Source organism: Polyodon spathula, chromosome 11 (assembly GCF_017654505.1).
Source record: "Polyodon spathula isolate WHYD16114869_AA chromosome 11, ASM1765450v1, whole genome shotgun sequence".
In the NCBI taxonomy this organism is placed as follows: domain Eukaryota; kingdom Metazoa; phylum Chordata; class Actinopteri; order Acipenseriformes; family Polyodontidae; genus Polyodon; species Polyodon spathula.
Window position 1 is genome coordinate 10764940 of NC_054544.1, and position 22178 is coordinate 10787117.

General features: G+C 37.1%; 1 protein-coding gene across 2 annotated transcripts in view; it reads right to left on the reverse strand.

Moving 5' to 3' along the window:
* Nucleotides 1-1867: 1867 nt before the first annotated feature.
* The window catches only part of LOC121322884 (activin receptor type-1-like), a 39508-nt gene continuing 19197 nt past the window's right edge, over nucleotides 1868-22178 (reverse strand). For both annotated transcript variants that reach the window (XM_041263390.1, XM_041263389.1), the window contains exons 3-10: nucleotides 21168-21431; nucleotides 19142-19359; nucleotides 18322-18421; nucleotides 15577-15723; nucleotides 14862-15137; nucleotides 11470-11667; nucleotides 4344-4474; nucleotides 1868-3963 (exon numbers count right to left, since the gene is read on the reverse strand). In XM_041263390.1, coding sequence (XP_041119324.1) covers nucleotides 3829-3963; nucleotides 4344-4474; nucleotides 11470-11667; nucleotides 14862-15137; nucleotides 15577-15723; nucleotides 18322-18421; nucleotides 19142-19359; nucleotides 21168-21431 — 1469 coding nt within the window. In that variant the 3' untranslated portion in view covers nucleotides 1868-3828. The remainder of the gene's footprint in view (nucleotides 3964-4343; nucleotides 4475-11469; nucleotides 11668-14861; nucleotides 15138-15576; nucleotides 15724-18321; nucleotides 18422-19141; nucleotides 19360-21167; nucleotides 21432-22178) is intronic.

Below are 22178 nucleotides of genomic sequence, written 5' to 3' on the forward strand. Positions count from 1 at the left end.
GGTAAAATGCAATAATATGCAAGCATGGGGAATTGCACTTTATTAATTCACGTGCAGTTGTACCGCGACTCCAATTCAATGATTGATTAGCAATCGAGTCTTGGTACAGCTGCATAAAAGCTGCATGTTTTCACCCACTCTGGGTTGTGTGTTCGGTGACTGGAGAATGGGTGTGGAGAGGAGAAAGTGAAAACATTAAGTAAATCATAATTTCACTCACCGTGTTTGTCTGTTCGTCCGCTGGTTGTTAGTTTGTTACATTTAGTGTTAATTTGTTTGGTTTGTCTATTTATTTTGGCCTCAAGTGCCCTGTCCTGTCCTGTTTTGGTGTGCTGTTTTTTCTGTTTAAATGTTTTATTTTGTTTATTAAATGCTGTGCACAGTTCAGCTTCACCAAAAATCCACGTCTCTGTCTATCCTGTGTTATTGTTCGGGGTCTGACGTTACCCACTACAGTTGTCTTTGTGACCCAGCTTCAATTAGGTCCCTGTCATATTTATGACTGCAGCTGCCAGAATACATTATTCTAGTTCATGACAGAATACCTCTTTTTATCTCTTCAAAGCAGCATGCAGCTGGGCACCACTTACCCCTCCCTTTTGAGCCTGTGCAGTATTGTACTGTACTCATAACTGCGAGTTGGAATTGTAAGTGAGGAAACTGTCTTAAATGTAATAAAGCATCTGGGAAGTTTGAACCAAACGAGCATGAGCTGTCTGTATATAACAGGTTAGTAGCATTCAATCTCGCATTGCAATTACTACCTGGACAGAGAAAATGTAACCGTTTCTTTTGGATATGCATTATTATAAATTCCACCAAAAAACTGCTAGCCACTAGGCCATATTTATTCATCTTTTTCTGTAGTTCACAATCTTTTTTTTCCTTAAAGGGTTCTCAGCAATATAAAAGAGGAAAGCAAAATGTCTGGTCCAATTGTAAATCTATTAATGCTACCCTTAACTCCAGTCTTTAGATTTATACCCTGAGCGTTATATTCCTGCTTTTAATTTAAACATGAACATTTGTTCTATTCCTGCTGGTACAAATAAGTTTCAGAAAGAAACTAAACCAAAAAGACACCTTACTTTGCAGAATTTGTTGTGAAAAGCGATCAGTGGATCTGTAAATATGATCTGCTGGTTGTTGCAGTTAGCTGACTGTCACTATAGTGACTACTGCCTAGACAGGTGGAGCTCAATGCATATTTACTGTGTTATACATTATTGGTGATTTATAATCACTCTTGGCTGTACAATCAATAAAAGTGTACATTGTGTATGGATTGTTAAAGACATACTGGCACATGCAAACAGTTTTTTGAATATGTAGGTTTCCTCACAATAAGTGATTCAGTTACATTGATTCCTGTGGTGTCTGGCCCGGCACAATCTTGTTTCACAATGTTTTGTGGACAAGTATATTTTCATCATGCATCTTCATGAAACTAAAAGGAGAGTTTCCATATTAGCAACACCCTATTGGTATTTGGGGTCTAAATCACCAATCTTTACTCCATGTTGTGACTCTACCAGGCCTGTCTTCCACACTCCCCATCTCAGGGTCTCCAGCAGAATAGCTGCATCCAGAATTTCAAAGTCCAGGTTACTACAGCAACTACAGTATTTAATACTAAACTAATGTTAAAAACCGGTAAACACTTTTCCATTTCTGTGAAAAGTAATTTCCCCTCTGGTACAGAATATGCTATTTATACCATTAAAAAAAAATCATTAAGGACTTGAGGAAATTGAGGAGAGTGCAGGTTTCTGCGACATAAAACATTTTTGGTCAACCTATTAAAACATTTACTGTAGCTTATAAAACATGTTCCTTTTAAGAAAATATGAATAAAATCAAATGAGCTCAGAACAGACTTTAATGAAGTCGTTTGTACCTAGTTAGTACTGCCTTCAAGTAATTCTCTAAATCCATAATTTTAAACATTTTAAATGTAAAGCTTAGAAAGAATGTACCCAAACCAGAATAATAACATGAAAGCATTCACACATAACCAGTCTGTTATCATTCATTGTCCTGTAAAAATACAAAGTACATGTTTTTATAGAACAGTCCAGCATTTTCCCCACCTCTCAAGTTGCATGAAGACGCTGGTCGCATCTCTACATGACATCACAACTCCTTGGCAGCTCTGTGTTATTCTGGCTCAACAGTATAATACATTATACTATACTGATAATACTTTAAAAATGCAGGCATATTTTGCAGTGATTCTCAGAGTTGGGTCAGCCTAGTCAAAATCATCTGATCTGATTGAGATCAGTCGATTAAATGGGACATTATCATCAAATATCATCCCATAGGAATGGGCCAATAGGTACCTACTAGCCTACTAACAGGTAGATTAGGTCTGGATCAAGCGCTTTAATGGAAGTCGGATGTAGTAGCCACTAGTGGGCGCTAAAAAGCAGTATTAAAAATATTAGTAAAAATTACTTTAATAAATACAGTTAGGTTTAAGGGTAGAAATTAGGTTAGTTGTAGACATTAGATTTAGGGGTAGAGGGTAGATTTAGGGGTTAGTAGTAGGGTATGATTTTTCCTTGATAACGTGCCATTCAAATCGTCTATCTCAATCAGATCGGGTGTCTAAATATAGAGAGGGCTTCATGTAAATGTGTTTTTTTGTGAAATCCTTTTCTCATTGTTTAGTGTGCTTTAAATCAGTTTTGCTTATATCATTTGTAACTTAATAGATTGCTAATAAAATTAAACAACTACACGTTTAACATTAACATAATGTTATATTAGATCTGAGACACACATCACAAACAACCCTTTCATATAGTCGGTTGCAAACATTCTATTTAATTTATACAAATGACTACTAAATATCAAATGTTGAGTAAAACCAAACAAATTTTAAATTCTGGCCGAGTTTACAATGCACAAAGATTTTAAGATAAAGCACCTCCACAGGCTTGACAACTTTGAACCTTATTTTAATGCATCTCTTTTCAACATGTATAAATTACGAATTGAGTGTTTTTATTTACTTTTTTAGCATCTGAACTCAGTAAAGCTTATAAAACACTAAAACAAATCATAAAACATTAGATACATAATGCATGGACTGTAATGTGATATACGAAACAGATTACATTGAAGACTGCATACGTCATTTTTTGAAGCAAGAAAGAAAGTAGCTTAAACTGCTGCACTATTTTACAATTAATCAGTGCATTAGCAATAAATATTTTTTATAAAGAATACCAAGAAAACCTAATTTTCCAACAACAATGTAAACACCAGTGCAAAAAATGATGCTAAAATAAAATAACTCAATATTGTTTTTCTTTTCAGTTTCTCAGTTCTTGATATTTCTAAGATATGGTGTTAGTGGGATAAACAACCAATCCATTTTTGGCAAGTAATTTTCTTTTACAATGCACCAGTAAGTGCAAGTAAGGAATGCAGACTGCTAGGTCAATAAAGTAGAGAAGCACAGACCATACTGCTCATTGAAATAGCAGTTCGGTTATTAGTTTTATCCAAGTAGTGTCTAAGACAACCAGCGCCATTATTCCATGCCCAGGTGACAGTTTCTTCCTTGAAGAATGCCACTATTACAAGTTCCTATGGATGCAAACTGACAGTAGCCAGCAAATTATCACCAAATCTTTACAGCCTTTTAAAATGCCCACAAAGCCATATTTGGATGCCAAACTTTTCTCCCATCAGGTTGTTAAAATAAATAATCTGTGCCACTATTGAGCACTGTGCCAGGACCGACCCCACGTCTTCTTTCCAGGCGAAACACTTGTGTGCTTCATGAAGCCCTTACAGTGCCACTTGGTGCTAGAGAGTTCAGCAGTCAGCTTTGATTTTATCCAAGGAGTTGTCGATTTTTGTCAGTGTCTTTTTGATGCGCAGTGCAGTTAACCTTGCAGAGGGATTCTGGTACCAACATTCCTTCATAAGCTTAGCAACAGATGTTAAAGTCTGAAAATAAAAATAAAAATTAATACAAATATATTTAACACAAGAGGGTACATTTTACCTACAGGTAATTCAGAAATTGATGAGCCAAGGTATGTGTGCAATAAAAGACTGTTTAAAAGATTTATATTTTCAAACCTCTTCTGTGAAACAAAATAATAATGTTTACTGCTTTTAAACTTCAGCAGGAGCTTACATTGATGTCAGACTCACAAATTCACTAAGTGCACACACTTTACTTTGAGCTTTCTTAATTTTTTTTAAATGGGATGCAATTTGTATAACTAGATAAAGGCAAACACTGGTGTCACATAATGAACGTAGCTTTAAAAGAGAACATAATTTCCTCTACTCATTCTTTCAATTTAAACAAAATTACTCACCGGATCTGAAAACCACCTATTAGGAATGTTTGGCCTTTGCTGGTCAATGCAAACAACTTTTTTCATATCTTCAAAACTGGGGTCGTTGGGGACAACATCATGAAAGGGTGGCTTGTAGTCTTCTACAATACCTATGCAAGAGGACGTGAAAGTATTGTGCAATCAGATAAATTGCTGTGTAAATCAGATTGAGAGAGAAACACTTAGGGTGCACTTTTAAAACATCTGTAATCAATGTAACTTATCAAAATAAGATCTCAGTAAAGCTAAAATTCATTCTCCACACACCACACACCAAACAGAGACCGACATCGCACTCATCTTCTCCATCCAAGGGGGAAAAATAAAAAGCAGTCGATTCGGATCCAATCTCCATTGTCAAGAGGTGCATGTCTCAGACTCATCAGCATTTCGAGCATATATTATCCCGTACTGAAAACATGGGTCTCTAGACTGCTTCATAAGAACATAAGAAAGTTTACAATTCGGCCCATCTTGCTCGTTTGGCTGTTAGTAGCTTATTTATCCCAGAATCTCATCAAGCAGCTTCTTTAAGGATCCCAGGGTGTCAGCTTCAACAACATTACTGGGGAGTTGATTCCAGACCCTCACGATTCTCTGTGTAAAAAAGTGCATCCTATTTTCTGTTCTGAATGCCCCTTTGTCTAATCTCCATTTGTGACTCCTGGTCCTCGTTTCTTTTTTCAGGTTGAAAAAGTCCCTTGGGTCGACACTGTCAATACCTTTTAGAATTTTGAATGCTTGAATTAGGTTGCGCATAGTCGTCTTTGTTCAAGACTGAATAGATTCAATTCTTTTAGCCTGTCTGCATATGACATGCCTTTTAAACCCGGAATAATTCTGGTCGCTCTTCTTTGCACTCTTTCTAAAGCAGCAATATCTTTTTTATAGCGAGGTGACCAGAACTGCACACAATATTCAAGATGAGGTCTTACTAATGCATTGTACAGTTTTAACATTACTTCCCTTGATTTAAATTCAACACTTCTCACAACGTATCAATCTAACCCATTCATTTTCTATCTAAAACTCTCCCACTATGGTTCCCGACCTTGGCTGGTAAGCCCAATCAAGATGAGTAGTCACCATATATATTCCGACCAGTCCAAATCAAGGGACAGGCCTCACACTCTTATTTTCGAACTGCTGACTTACTCAGATCATCAAGCAGTGTTGCAGGCAGCCAGAAAGAATACCTCTCAGTCTATGGCTGGCAAGATTAGGGTTTACCCAGACTACAGTAACATCATGGCTCAGCGCTGCAGGGCCTTCTCCCACCCCATCGCCTTTGCTCGTTCCAGAGGCCTACAGGTGTTCCTCCTTTATCCAGTGACTCTTAAGATTCATCACAGCTCTACGGATCATCTCATCCAGTCTCCTGATGATGCCCAAGCCTTTCTGGACTCCCTCAGCCTTGCTGGCTCACTCCAAGATCGGTCCTTCTCCCATGTCCCTGATGATGAGACTCGTACGGATGAAGACAAGTGTCTCTACTGTGCATCGCCTAGATCTCAGCTGATCGCTACACCAGTATGGGGGGTTCTCTTCGGCCGCTCCCTGCTTGCGACAACGTGGACCATCTGCAGTGACTGTGCGACTTTTTTGTTAATTTAATTTTTCTTATTTTTTACCTGATATTTGTTGCATTTTTTCCTGAATGTTATATCGACATAACTGAGGTGACACTCATTTCCTGTAAAACTTGTCATATTCGTGTTGATTTGTAATTTTCTCTGATCTGTATATTTATTTTTTACTTTCTTGCATATCGATCTCCGATTTCTGAATTTGTTTTTGATACTCATGACTGATATAAAAGTGTTGTCTGACTTGTGCGGGGGCTTACCTCTCCCAGCAAATGGGTTTGCTGTCTTGATCTTTTGCGTAGAAAAAAAAAAAAATAGATGTTGCCAAGGTACAGGAGTCTCACCTTAAAACAGCAAGACGTTCCTAGATTAGCCAAGATACTTTTACATGGCTGCTTCCTCTTCTGCAGATAATAAAACAAAGGGATCGCTGCTTTTATTGCACCATAATTTTCAGATCTCTATCTTTGGTACAGGGGGAGACCGGGAGGGATGAATAACTTATTTAAAAACCCTCATTTGGGGTAAAAAAAAAATTGCTTTAGTTTCAGTCTACGCCACAACCACGTTTGATCCAGACTTTAATTCACTGACTAAATTACTATTAGAGCTGTCTGACTTTTAGTTTAATGATTGGTGCTGGTATGAATGCTGCGATGAACTCTGCTCTTGATGGATCGAGTATGCACCAGGGAAGCACACAGACTTTGGCATCCTCTACGCTGCAGAGTTTTACATATAATTTCAGTCTGGCTGATGCTTGGCGGGTTTTCAATCCATCAGTTAAGGAATTCCCTTTTCTTTTGGCGAGACAAATTCTTCTCTAAGATCGATATCATTTCTGTATTGATCTCTTTTCCAAAGTGCATAAGACTGATATTCTACCGATGACTGTCAGATCACAGCGCTATGTACAGTAGGCTAGTACTCAATTACATACCGAATCAAGCCACACGATGGTGCTTCAATACTACTTTATTACAGAACAAATCATTTCGTATTTCATTCCAATCTAAACTGGATGAGTTTCTTGATTTTAATAGGGATTCAATGAATGATCCTCGCATCTTATGGGATGCAATAAAAGGGTTTTATTAGAGACTCTGCTTCATTGTCTGCCTGTAATCTCAATAAATACAGTTTGAGCAAAATTAAAGAGCTGGAAGCCAAACTAGCTCTTTTAGAACATACTCTACAGAGCTGTTTTTCTGAAAGCATTGCACTCGAATTACATATTACTGGGAAAGATCTCAATCCGTTACTCAGATGGCATGCTGAGTTTCTAATTCAGAGGGCTAGGCAGAGTTATTATTATCATGGTAGCACAGCAAGTCACCTCCTAGCTTTAAGACTTCATAATAGCGAACGTTTCGCAGACATTTCAGTTATCAAGACCATGCAATGTAATATAGGGCCTGATTCACTCTTGATAAATATTGAGTTCCGTTCCTTTTATTTTAAATTATGTAGTTCTGATATTCCATATGACAGTGACAAATGTGATCTCTTCAACTGACGCGCCACTCGGATGACGAATCAGATGCATTGGGAGCTCCAGTATCTCGGGAGGAGATGAGAAAGATAGTGCAAGATATGAAAAGGGGCAAATCCCCAGGGTTCGATGGCATACCCCCTGAATTTTTTCTTACTTTCTGGAACCAATTGGGACCCTTGCTGCTGCAGATGGTGCACGCGGATATAGAGAGGTTCTTTTCAAAGAGATGTTAATACTGCTATTATATGTGTTTTGCTGAAGAAAGAGAAGGACCCCTCTCTGAGCTAGATATCGCCCTCTATCATTGATAAACGTGGACGGTAAACTACACGCCAAGGTGCTCTCTTGTAGACTTGAAACATACATGACTAAATGAATCCATCATGATCAAACTGGGTTTATTAAGACTTGACTGGCGACAGATAATGCTTGCCGCCTCCTTCATGTTATATATACGGCTATGGACATTGAAGCCCCGTGCGCAGCCCTTTCACTAAACACTGAAAAAGTTTTTGACCGTATCAGTATCAAGAATACACAGCATCGCATATCGCTATTATTTATTAAAAACACCTCTCAAATGCTCCCTCACTTGTTCCATTTAATGATTTCAGTTCTATCTCAGGACATAAAATCAATTGGTCAAAGTCTGCCCTGTTGCTGCCGAATACTGCAATGACTGATATAGTTTTGCCTGCAAACATACAGCTAGTTAAGCATTTTAAATATCTTAGTATGGAAATTCACCCATCTTTATACTCGACTGAAAATCGTACTAAAGTTAGCGAGTACAGTCAGGTCAAGGCAGACTTAAATGGATGCAGCTGCCTAACTCGATCCAAGCCCGTAAATCCATAATAAAACTGAATGTACTCCCAAGTATCAATTTTATCAGTTCGATGCTTCCACTCCCTCCTCCTGTCGGATACTGGGATAAATCTCTAAGTTCGTATGGAGAGGAAAGCGGACACGTCTCAAATTTTATACATTGCATCATGAGAAATCCTCAGGAGGACTGTCCCGTACCAAATTTCAAATTTTATTTTTGGTCATTTGTGTTGCAACTGATCACAGCCTGGTTTGATGCTGGCGCTCCTATTTCACGGCGACAACTAGAAGAAAATTGATTTGATCACAATATGGCGATTGGTAGAAAAACACACTAAACTTCGAAACTAAATGCTATTATCACTTGCTTATTTTTTACAACACTGCACTCGTCAGGCAGCCGCCCTTTTGTTTTCCCTCAGTGGAGTGACAGAAGTGTTCACACTTTGGCAGGTGTTACTAAAAATAACTACCTTCGCACATTCCGAAGACCTGCAATTGCAATATAATTTACCAGGTACTCTTTATTTACGTCTTCACTCTGCAATGCATGCCTACGGTATTCCCTTTACATGATATGCTGAACACAGGCGGTAAAACAAAGGGCTTGGTCTCCGCACTTTATACTCATCTATTAAGAGCCTCTTACAAACCATTGGCGATTGCTGCTATTTTGAATAGGGACATAACTTCTGCAAACGTAGACATTTGCTGGGATACTGTTTGGGATAATCTATGCTGTGTTTCCACAAACCCTAAATCACCAGCTGATTCATTTCAATTTTATTTCACAGAATATATCTAACCCCTTGGAGACGATTCCTAATGAAATTCACCGATACCCTGTTGTGTGCGTTTTTTCCTTAAGGCACTTTTTTGTTTTCATATAATTTGGGAATGTCCGGATGTGGCTACATTCTGGGATAAAGTTTGTTCAACTTTATCCACAATACTCAGGGAAATCTATTGCTTGTTCCCCTTTAGTCCTTTTGTTGAACAAAGATTCATCACTGGATCTGTGTCTGTGTGTCAAAAATGGATTTGGCTTGCTGGCCTTACTGCTGCTAAGAAAAGGATAGCCCTGCACTGGCAGTCTCCGCATTCCCGGCCCTCAGATTTTAGAAATTGGTGTTGAAAGTTATGTATGAATTGTTAGCCTAGACAAAAATCACACAGAACATTCAATCTAGCAAGAATTACGTGCTATTGTGCAAGATAAACTCCATTAAATTAGAATTGTTTTCTTAGACATATTAGATTTTCCTGTGTCAACTTGGGAGCTGTAACACTGTTCACACAATGTTACACGATTAAAGGGTAAAGTATCTGCACAGAATATGGTTGCTTGCCTAGCACTGACTATTAATAGCCCTAAATCTATTTAACCCTGAAATGGAGAAATTAGTATCAATTTCAGATTACACATCTGGTAGTAGCCTACTTCTTAAAAGAGGAATCACAGATTGTAACCTGGATAGGGGCTTCTGACCAACAGTACGGTACTGTAACTATCAAATTTGCCATTTAACACATTAAACCACAACACATACTAAGCTCTTAAAAGAACCACTTTAGCCATTAAAAAGGCAGTATCATTATGTATTTATGCAAAAGATATTAAAAAAACTAAATCCAGCAATAAATGACTCTTACCTTAATCTTTTGGAGCTTGTTTTTATTTATGTATTTATTTATTTAAATATAGGCTGCTTTCCAGTGTTTGTTTTTCAAGCTGACACACAATCTTTGTTAAGCTTGTTTTCCTTCTGTGTTGCCATGGTGTTCTTCCAAAACAGCAGTGGTTGCTCAAATATCTTTCAGTCAGTATGTATATATACTTGTAAACAAATCAATATCTATTCTTACGTAATTGTCTTGTCCACTTTCTATACAATACGGTTTAAAAGCAACATTTTATAACAAATTCACATTTAGAAATATACCGTGAAGGTCAACCATATTAGAGAAGGATTTCAAATGCAACAATGTGATTTATTGGGATAAAATTTTCCTAAAAAATGTAAATCTAACCCACCACATTTCTAAAAAAAAAGGAACAAACAAAATTGGCAGTGCACTCATAGTAAATGCCACACACACTTCTAGGAATCCAGGTAACCACATTAGTATTTTGCAAGCATGTTCTGGTTCTTAACTGGCTGAATATACTGTTATTTGCATACAAAATATCTATGTTAATTGATTTCACTTCCAACTAGGTGTGGGAATTTCAAATAAGATATTTGAATATATCAAGAATAAAAAAGTTTCAAATACCTGAAGACTCAATCTCTAATTACTCATAACAGTCCTTGGAACATATCAGCAGCAACCACACATAGGGACGCATAGATATATATTAACAGTAACAGAGAAGAAACATCTAAGGCATCTAATCTATTAAAAAGTTTTAAAAAATATATTTAAAACTACAAGTAAGAAATAAATAAATACACAAGAGGGATTTTAACTATAAAACTCTGACAACTCATATAAAACACAACTGCTTACTAACAAAACACAACAAAATATGTTGGCTCAAAAACATCTATCCTATAAAATAGAGCATAAAAACGAGATGTACTGTACCCAGACTTGCTGATTCCATAACATAATAATCTTTTTTTTAAAATGATGACATTCCGGAATCAATCCGATATCAATAGGAGACAGATAACAGCAAAACACAAACAAAGGCTTAACATCACCCGGGTAGTTTGCAGTCAAAATATACATTAAAAAAAGTTAACTTAACAAAAAAAAAAAAAAAAAAAAAAAAACACACAAAAACAAACAAAAAAACATCTTGTTTTTTACCCCCCCAAGCCAGAGAGTAAGAGATTCAATGCTTGTTTGTTTTTTGCCACATTCTGTGTATTCTTCCAAAGTATCAGATGGGTGCTTGCATTTTAGATGACCGAGCATTGAACTCGTAGATTTACAATACGAAATACATGTGCTGCAGAGATTACATTGCACGTGGTTTTAATACTGTATTTAGAAACCTTGTAAATTCAATGCCAAAATGTTCTGATTGAAAGTCTTCAATGTTGAAATTAGCTTTGCTTCACATTCTAAATAACCGATTTCAACACTGAAGACATTGAGAAAGACCTTTAGGTCGAAATATGTGGCATTTCATTTATACATTTTTTTAGTATTTACAGTCTAAAATCTTAAGTATAACTATACTCACCATTGCTAACTGTCCTCCTGGCCACCTCCCACAAGACAAGTCCAAACGCCCAGATGTCGACTCTCTTATAAGACTCAAAGCAGTCAACCTGGATGGTTTCATCTAGAACCTCTGGTGCCATATACCTCTTAGTCCCCACCTTGGGGTTATTTCCCACATCTAACTCATCAGTATCTTGGAAATGCATCACAGCAAGTCCTGAAATAAAAAATAAATAGGATTAATGATTACACCATGTAACACAATTTTTGTTCCTGGGTAGTAAGTAAAATATAAGTAAGTAAGTAAAATATCACTGTCCTGGTCACAAAAGCAAAGTTTGTGGGGAATAATAGCCATTTTCTATACTTTTGAGGCATAAGCAATTAGGAAATAACACTTACTACCCAGGAACCAAAAAAAAATAAAAATTTGTTACACAGTGTTATAAATACAAGACGTTCATTTAACATCACATTCCATGATCTGCAGTTATGTCAATATCATTGAATACACTTGCATATATTTTTTATTATTATTATTAGTATTTATTTAGTTGTCGCCAATGGTTTTTACCCCGGTTTTCTCCCCAGTTTGGAATGCCCAATTATTATTTTTATCCCGGTTCACCGCTGCAACTCCTGCGCCGACTCTGGAAACGGCGGCAGACACACGTTTCCTCCAAAACGCCAAGCCGCCTTTTTATTTTTTTAGCGCTGCAGGTCTACAATGAACCAGGCCCATAGTGCGGGAGGACAACATGGATCTGAGTGGCTTCTACAGCAGATCTGCAGGCGTCCCATCAGCCACTGGAGTCGCTGGCAGCGGTGAACCAAGGATTACCCTGCCGAACTGAACCCTCCCCACCCAGCGGCGCTAGGCCAATTGTGCACCGCCCCCTGGGAACTCCCGGCCACGATCAATGATGGCTTAACTTGGGCTCGAGCCAGCAATCTCCAGGCTATGGAGCGCCTTTACTGGACGCGACACTTGCAATGCCTACTAAAGTAAAACATGGACATGGAAATAGTACTTTTTATATAAAACACTGCCGATAAAACAAAGATGCTGCACTTTTTTTCTACAAAAACAAAACGTTTCAAAACTTAAAAAAAAAAAAAAAAAAAAAAAAACACACACACACACACACACAATAGGATGTGTAGGACCCTTAAATTGACACTGTTATGAACCAAACGTGATGCATGCAGTCTTATTGCTTAAGTAGCTTTTGTAGTTAAAAAGTGAAGCCTGAACTAGGAATCAGAATACCTTTTCAGCTATAGCATAGTTCAGTCTGAATTGTTAAAATTAATCCAAACTACTTTTCCCCAGTGCAGAATTACAGCTTGACCTACAAAACACACAACATTATAAAAATAAAAAAAAACAACCCTCTTAAAATGCAGGTGGGTCATCTGCTTAGGGTGATGAAATATTAAAAGGGTTGGTAATTTAATAGACATTGACCAACTCACAGGCATAGTGTAAGGGTAATGGCACATTGGATAAAATGGTTGGTAAACATTGATAAGTGGGAAATTGAGCAGTGTTTATATAATTGGAAGAATTTACAATAATGCTTTGTTTATAAGGCAAAATAGACATTTGAAGCATTAGTCATCAGGCATCAGGCAGGTATCAGTCCTTAGAGTTTTTTTTTTTTTCCCCAATGTATTTTGTAATAATTTAATTTTGTTATGTAAAGCGCTTTGAGATGTCTTACGTGAAAATCGCTGTACAAAAATGTATTGATTGATTGATCCTGTCATTCATTATTTTTGGAATTAATAAAGTGTATTGTGACTCGAAGGGGTGAGGTCCGATGTCTGATGACTGACTTGTGGAGGGGCAATAAAGGAACTTATTAATGCGTGAGACTTGAGTGGGGGGTGCCTGAAACGTGATTCCAGTAAGGATGATGTCTGAGGATGTCCTAAAATGGACACCGTACACCCGAGCCAATATAAGCAAACTACAGTTTTGTCAGGAAAATCAGGAGTACCAAACTCAGTTAACCATAGAATCTGGAATAGATTGTACACCCCGCTTTCAGCTAGAAGTGCAACCAGATAGGCACACCTATAAGCAGCATGCTGGTCGTGAAGGCAAAATTACTGGACCAACAAATGTATCCATACAAAAGGCGAGGCAGATTTCAAAGCATGTACGGGCAATTTTACTAAGAAGATTTTTGTTTTAAACAAAAGAACAGGTTGTCACCCCCACCCCACCCCCCTTCCCCAACCAAAGGAGGCTGAATGACTGAACAAGCTACGTGAATAATCATTTTTATTATTATTTATTTTTTTATTTTTTTATTTTTTAAACACGCATTACTTCAAAAAATCTGTCTGTATGCATTTAGACTCCTGATAATATGAATTACCTTTTTTTTTGCTGGTCCCTTGAAATTCCTATTCATGAGAATTGACTGTATAGAATTTACAGTACATTATAGGTGGAGAAAATACACATTTACTGCCCTCTGGTGAATAAACATATCATTACATTACAGGTCCAGAGCCATCTGATTAAACATATTTTATTTATTTAAAAAATACACAAGTATTTAAATGAACCACCTAAATTCATATTAACCATTTTCCTTTTTTGCTTTAAATTTTCAGAGAAAATTAGTTATTAAATAAGTAAATAAATAAATAAATAAATAAATAAAATATTCTGCAAATAAGAATCAGGCCAAATGAACCTAAAAGTTCAGAAGCAGCTTGTTCAGATTGAAAGAGCTCCTCAATGCATTTGTATTTCCATCCTTGGTAAACATTTAGACATAAGGGCTTTTTCTGAGAGCTTTTACTCCTAATGAATCGCTGAAAAACAACTACTGAAAGGGTATCCACTATAAACCTCTACAGATGAACTCTTCAAGTAATGCAAAATAAAACTTTTAAAAAATCAGGACTTCATTATTACCTAAATATTAATAATAAGATGTGAACTGATAATTTGGGTTGCCATGGTGCTCAATCAATTTATAGGTTACCAAGAGGAGCTGTGAATGCAAGTTCTTTATTAACAGCATTATTTTGTTTTGCTGCAACTATATGACCAGAGACTTTATACCAGATTAATCAAGCATTTACCCAACATAAAAATCTGTAATAAATCACTTCGGTATACTGGAGCCCGTATAATTCTTTGATTCACTAAACAAAAAAACAAAACAAAAAAATGTAAAAGAAGACTTTGCACTGTAGCAAAACAAAGGCTTGGTACACCCGGCTCTAAACTTTTTGCAATTGAGTACCAGTCCAATAAAACAGAAATTACCATAACACAAACATCTACTGAATACCGAACAGAGAGAGGGAGGATTTTACCAATTATTGGTTTGCCATTTTGTGGTTCTCAATATTATCATTTAGGAAGATGGAACAGAAAATTCTCACCTAAGTCTGCTATACAGCACTGCCCAGTCTTGTTAACCAGGATGTTTTTGCTTTTTAAGTCCCGGTGTGCAATGGCAGGCTTTCCTTGGGTTCCAAAGATCTCTACATGCAGATGTGCCAAACCACTGGATATGGACAGAGCTATGCGCAGACAGCCCACCGTGTCCAGGGTGGTCTGCTGCAGGTAATCATACAGGGAGCCCATTTCATGGTAGTGTGTTATGAGCCACAGCTGTGTACTGGAGTTTCTTGAAGTCATATCCGAAGCAATAAAACCTGGAATCCCATGTAAAAACAGAAGTTTAGTAAATTCTGTAGAACAAGCCACTGCCAGAGTATCAAAAATATTTATTATAATTCCAGCTGCATTATGAGTGGCCCATGCAAAAAAAGTGGAATAAAATTTTATTCAGAATATGCGTGTAGCTCTGGATAATTTCATATGCATTTAATAGGAAACTTGTATACAATTTGAAAGTATTTTCTTCATGGATCTGTATCATATTTTGGTAAAATTACTTCTGTTGGCATTTGTTCCTCAAGTACAAAGTATTAATATAAGTTGTTGAATCCTCAAACTGAGTAAATTAGACATCAGAAGATACAGTATACTAGCTAAAGTAATATATCATACACCAAGTACTGAAAATTAGTGGGTTTAGGCAGGGTTAGAACCTCACTGCTCTACAATGAACTGCCCAAACAGTATACTTACCCAATATGTTTTCATGCCTCAGCAGCACAGTGTTGTAGATTTCAGTCTCTCGAAACCAGGATTTTTCATCTCTGGAGGAGAAAATCTTCACTGCCACACTTTCTCCTTGCCACTGTCCTCTCCAGACTTCTCCATAGCGGCCTTTTCCTATAAATCAAAAAAAATAATAATAATTTAAAAAATCTGATTGAATAAATAGGTTAAACTTCTCTGAATTTACCTGGCAGACTTATTTTGATAATTGAGCAAGCTGTCTGGAGAGCTATTGGTCGTGTTTTAAATCTTCCCAACACCACCTAGCCAAGTTAGCACTGCACACAAGAGGGTTATTTGATTCCAAGAAACAGCAGCTGGAGGTTTCCTTAAAATTGAATTACCGGATTCAAAAAATAAATTAGGACAATAAATTCAACTGGACGTGGCTGTAAATTTCATATTAAGCAACCTGTTTTTCAATCGGTTGCTTCAGAAAATTAGAAAATGTAGCAATTGTACAAGGATTGTCTGGGACCAATAACAGGCAACACAGGCGAGGAGGAACAATTGGCATGGTACTTACTCTTCTGTATCCTTGAACTCAAAAAGGCTATACAATAAAAAATAAATAAATAAACAGCACAGTTCATCAGTGGGGATTAAACCGGAACCAAAAGCATGTTTTGCTTGCTATCCAGTAAGTTTACCCTATAACTATCCTGGACCTGTGGAACAATTTTGAATAAAAAAAATCAGCAAGCAAAACATTAGTTGGGAAACATCTACTAAAGTACAGAAAACAAAACAAACTTTGGCACACCCAGATTGTTTACACTCTGTTGCAACCTTCTCCCATAGTCTCCTAGCACTGATCTGGAAAGCAGAGTGTGATTTATTACTTAATAATGTGTTTTCTTATGGGCGGTGGGCTTCACAGAGTGCACTTACCACCCCAGAGAAAAGCCCTTTTACCCTCCTTTTGCTTTGAACGAACCCAACCGATATTCAATATACAGGGTGAGTAGAAAGTAAGTTCACCACACGCACCATATCATTAATGTGGTAAACCCTGTATAAATCAGATTACATCTGTGGCATTTCATTTTCTTGGAGCTACAGGGACCATCTGAGATTTGATGAATTGTGGGTCAGAGATTCTAGTATGTTGCAATATTTCCTTATAATATCTAGCCTTGTAGATGTGAGTTTTTAATCCAATTTGTGCATGTTTTTGTAATCCCTATAATAAAAAAAAATTGTTTATTTTGATGTTAGTACAAGAGCAAAACAAATTCATTTAATCCCTATACAACAGTGAAGTATAGGTTTCCTCAACAGAAAAATATAGTAGGAAAACAGTGCATATATATAAAATTGACTGAAAAACTTGTGATGTTTAAGCACATATCTGAAAGGACTGTGTTTTAATATAAGTAGGCTTCCATTTAGATGTACTGTATTGGTTTTGTTGGTACAGTACTACATTTTTAATAGAAGTAGTATTTTAATTCAGAACGATATGATTCTGAAAATATCACTTACTAAAACTTGTAGCGGTATGTGAAATTCCCATTAATGACCCAATGAGCAACATGAAATGAAAATGTTACCCATGCAGAGAACTGCATAAAATGTAAAAGGCAATACAATTCAGCAAAAACAAATTTAAAAAATAAATAAAGTTTCCACAATTTAAACAGTCTGTATTCAAAATTGCAGAATATAGTGCTCGATAAGCCCTAATGTCACAGTTCACTTGTAAATGAAAATGCACAACACCAACAAAAGATCACAGATTTAAAAAAAAAAAAAAAAGCATCACAGTATCTCGTTATATCGTCTCTCACTATACTGCAGATTCAACTATATCGCGGTCCCCATTTTGACAGTCTAACTCTGCATGCCTTAGCTGCACTACACATACACAATTTCACTTAGAATTACTGTTAGCAAAAGTCACAGGGCAGGGATGTCAGCTCCCTAGCAACAAGCCTCCTATGTTGGGAATGGATTCTTTCAATATAGCGGGTTTCTGGCATTTGAAAAAGGAGAAGATTCAAGAAATTAGTTGGGGACTTAAGTTGATGAGCAGCAAACAGTGTGCTGCTTTTTATACGGGAAGAGAAAAAGCGTGTTGCATAGAAGATTTATACTGGACCCTGACACCCACGATAAAACAAGGGAGTGGTTGTACAGTATTTGTTAAATTATTAGCTTATTTTAAATTAGATTAACAATTTTTTAAATGTATTTATTTTTTAAACACAGGCTGTGACGGATATTCAGATAAATTGTAACATTGAAGAGATGGGCTTTGTATCTGAAAACTGGTGACGAAGTCAGTAATCGCGTGTGACAGTTAAGTGCACTAATTTGTTACAGATTTTATATATATAATACAAAATGGGGATTGATTTTATTCTTAATATAAGGGCAGTAAAATGCAACTGACATGTATCTGGGTATCCAGATATATGGATATCCAGAGTGCCGACTGTGTGTGTGTGTGTAATATATATATATATATATATATATATATATATATATATATATATATATATATATATATATATATATACACACACACACACACACACACACACACACACACACACACACACACACGAAACATTAGATCAGTTAAAGCAATTACCATCTTTATAACCTAATGCATTATTTACTGTTGAAACAAATGGAGTCACTGCAAGTTTGACAAGATTACAACTTAATAAACTAACAGCACTGTAGCAATCGTCCCAGAATACTGACCCACACACTCATTCAGTGTAATCTGCCGAGCTACTGTCCTTTGAACCAGGAAAGGCAGACCAGATCCACTGCCTGATGTACAGGAATGGTCCAACAAATCCTATGTAAAGAATAAGAAACATAAATCAGTGGCACTATATATAAAACCCACGTATATCTAACCCACGTATATCTTCAACATAAATGACATGTGCTGGGCTGATAAGATAAAGCATATTTCTAAACTATCAATTATGTTCCTTTCCAATGTACTGCACTGAAGGAAACTGAATTTTACAGCCTAATTATTCACAGCAAATCCTTCAGGAATCCACAAGAGGGTGCTGGTTATCTTCTGATTTTAAAATAACAAATTTACAGAGACATTTTTAGATAAACATTTGTTTGCCACATGACAGCAAAACAAATGTATAGAACAGCAATAATAACTTCAAAACCCATAAAAGACCATAAAAAAATTTTCTGGTGCAATTATCAAATTCCAAAGTTTGAGATAATCACGAACCCAAGCCTGCCTTAAGGCAAAACAGAGCCTGTTAAAGCTGATCTAGAAATGTTTGCTTTATTTCCGTGGTGAAAGTGTGCTTTGATAAAAACTGCAAATACTTTCCTTTTAGAAGTTTTATTACAGGGACTGCTACCAACAATGCTTTTAAAACCAGTACCAAGTTCTCTTCAGTTTTATGTGGTACAGACATACTGAAATACCAGATTGAAATGGCAAGCATTCTAGGAACCGAAACGCCTTCTGTTTTGTAATATATAACAATTTATGTCATTTAAAATTAGAATCTCAGTTTACAAAGCTAGCTTCACTTACTGCCAAAGTGCTCTCCCCAACGTTTGAGGCTATCAATCCATCTATCGTCCCATACTCTGCATCACGTGCATTTAGCCTCTCCATCTGATTGTGGTGGATTGATCTGACGATCAGGACAGCAATCACAGACAGGACTATCAGCACTATGACAGGGGCCACAATAACGATGGCCAACGTTGTCACACTGTAACGCTGAGCTTCACCTTGTCGATGTTTCCCTTTAAAAATGTAAAAAAAAAAATTTTAAAAAATGAAATGGATGAATTTCAAAAACAGTTGTGTGTATATATAACTAACACAGTTGATAAATTAAGTACATTTATAGTGGATTGCTGTACAGATGTAACTAAATATTAAAACCTGGTTGTATCTACACCACCACCAGCAACCACAAGGCTAGCAACATTCCATATATGTGTAAAAATATTCCAGGGTTGTGCGTTTGTACTGGATGATTGTAATGTATTATGCAGTTTCATTTCTTACTGTGGGGGTGGACGGGGGACGGGACGGATTTATCATTAGTATCAGTATATTTGGACAAAGAACTTAATTTTTGTTCACACCATGAATCACAACAATAAAACTGCCAACTCCTTCCCAGTAAAAGCTATTCTGGCTGTTTTCCTTATAGCCCCTTTCACACTGGCATGCTTTACTCGGGTTGGAACCTATCCGGGTCAGGACCCGGTGTTATGTGGGTCGGCTACATGATTTCACACTGCTTCTGATAAAGCAGGGTTGACCTGGTTGACAGATGCAAGTAAACAATGCGTTTATCAATGCCCTGGAAGCAGCTTGTTACGGACGCTTCCATCCAAGCTTCTCTGGATTGAACCATCGGCCTCAGTGTTGATTAGAGCAAATGTTTCCACATCCCTGCTGCAGTCTGGCTCATGGCGTCTCAAATCAACAAAAATATATCTAAACAGGAAGTGTAACCTTCATGCAGGCTTGGCTGTTTGTTTTTTCATTGGCTTACAAAGGGCCGTCATGCATTTTGTCTCGCTCAACCCGGGTCAAAGTGTGTTGACCCACATCTTGAGGTGGGTCGCTGCGACCCGGGTCAACCAGAGTGCGACCCAAGTACGCAATTTCAGACTATGCAGGACTGTAACCTGGGTAGCCAGAACCTGGGTCAGGACCCGGGTAGGAGTGCCAGGGTGAAAGGATCTTTACAGAGCTTTCCACCCTGTCCATGAATGAACTCTCTGAGAAACTAGGAAATTAGTCACAGCGCTAATCCAATTCACAATAAAATCACTCTTGCCTCAAGTGAAGGAAATTGTTCTTTTCAAAACAAATATCAAGATATATCCCGAAACAAAAATAAAAAGCCTGGCCAGCATTTCTTTCATCATTTGTAAATGCTCAAAGTTGGATGTGACTATTCTGATCTTGTGAGATGTCTCTTTACAAAAGTTAAGGGTCTGTGTAGTAGTAGCTATAAGTGACGACTCTGATGGGCAATAGCTGTTGATGAGGATGAGCCAAATCTGGGCCTCACATCAGGAGAAGCTGCCACTAAATTAAAATGTGTTTGTCTTGAATATTCCCATCCCTATCCCCACCACACAAGTTGTTCTTTGTCACAATGTCACTAAATGAGTAGTCTGTTATTGATATGACCAGTGATTTAAATCAAAGTTGTGCAATGTGTTTATTTTGTTCTGAATGACAGCCACAATTCAATTGCGCCAAGCATTTGGTCTTTATCCCGTGGAAACAAAAACCTGTTAACCTGCTTACCTGTTGCTGCAGTGCAGTCTTGAAAAAGCAGTGTACATATTATTCCAATAAATGAATATCAAAGTAAACATTTCTTTCTCATTTTAATTTGTTATAACATTCATATCTAAACATGATTTATATCTTGTGCAGTACAATGGCATGCTACAATCTATTTAAACTATTGTGATAAAAAAAAATAATTGTGTGACGAGTCAGGACAAACAACACACACGCTACCAATAACAGCGATCAACAATAAAAAATAAAGTTATTTCCATTTGGAGAAGTGTCTTACCTTTTAGGGGCAGTTGTGCTGTGATGTTCAGGTTACATAAAGTCCCTTGACAACATTCCACTGCCTGTTCTGTGGAGTGAGGGGTTTTGCAGGTCATCTTTCCCTGTTCATAAACCTGAAAGCAGCCTTTCTGGTAAACCCAAGTGCCATCATTTATACTGAGTGAGGAAAAACACTGCTGGCCAAAGCAGCGATCCCTGCTCCCACAGGACATTCCCTCACAAACACACTCATAGGTTTTTGTGTTTACCTTCAATTCTTCTTCTGTGGAAAAACAAAACAAAAAAAGTTTCTAAGGAAACCTCAAACTATTCTTTAAATGACGTACACAAATTAAATTAATGGAAGGCATATTCTCGGACCAGCATTCCTGGTCTTCAAAAAAAATTAAATAGAACATTGTTTATCTGGCTAAACTGTATTTCAGTTCAATGATGCACAAAGTCTCTAAAAAAACTGTACTGTACGAACTATTGTTTGGACTAGAAAGCAGTGCAGATTTAAAATTACTGGCTCTACTTTTGACAGAGGCCCAATTCTTGTATTAGCCCTCACCAAACTGGACCATGATCCAAATTAGGCAACGGGGACAAGAGATGATCTGGGAAATATCCAAATTCTTGTTAGAAACAAAATACCCGGATTTGCAGTTATGAACCACAGCTCTAAGGCACTGAAGAAAAACGAATAAAATGTGATCCGAATCAAAATGGAAGGTTAAGTGCCAAACAAAAACTTGCCAACCAGAGTTGGTATTTAAAGGAATGCGGGTGCTAAAAAGGAAGATGCTACACTGTGAAAGAACTAAACAAATAAAGATGCAACGCTGAGGCCGCAAGACACAAAGTAAGCACTGGGGAGAGTGACTGATTACACAGGTTCCCACAGTTGCCACAGATTCGGTGAGAAAGCTAGAAAGTATGCACTTATGAAGATGGCACACAGTCAAACTCTGAGGACTCCAAGTCACTCAGATTCCTCCTAAAACAAATACAGCAAGGACACCAAAGT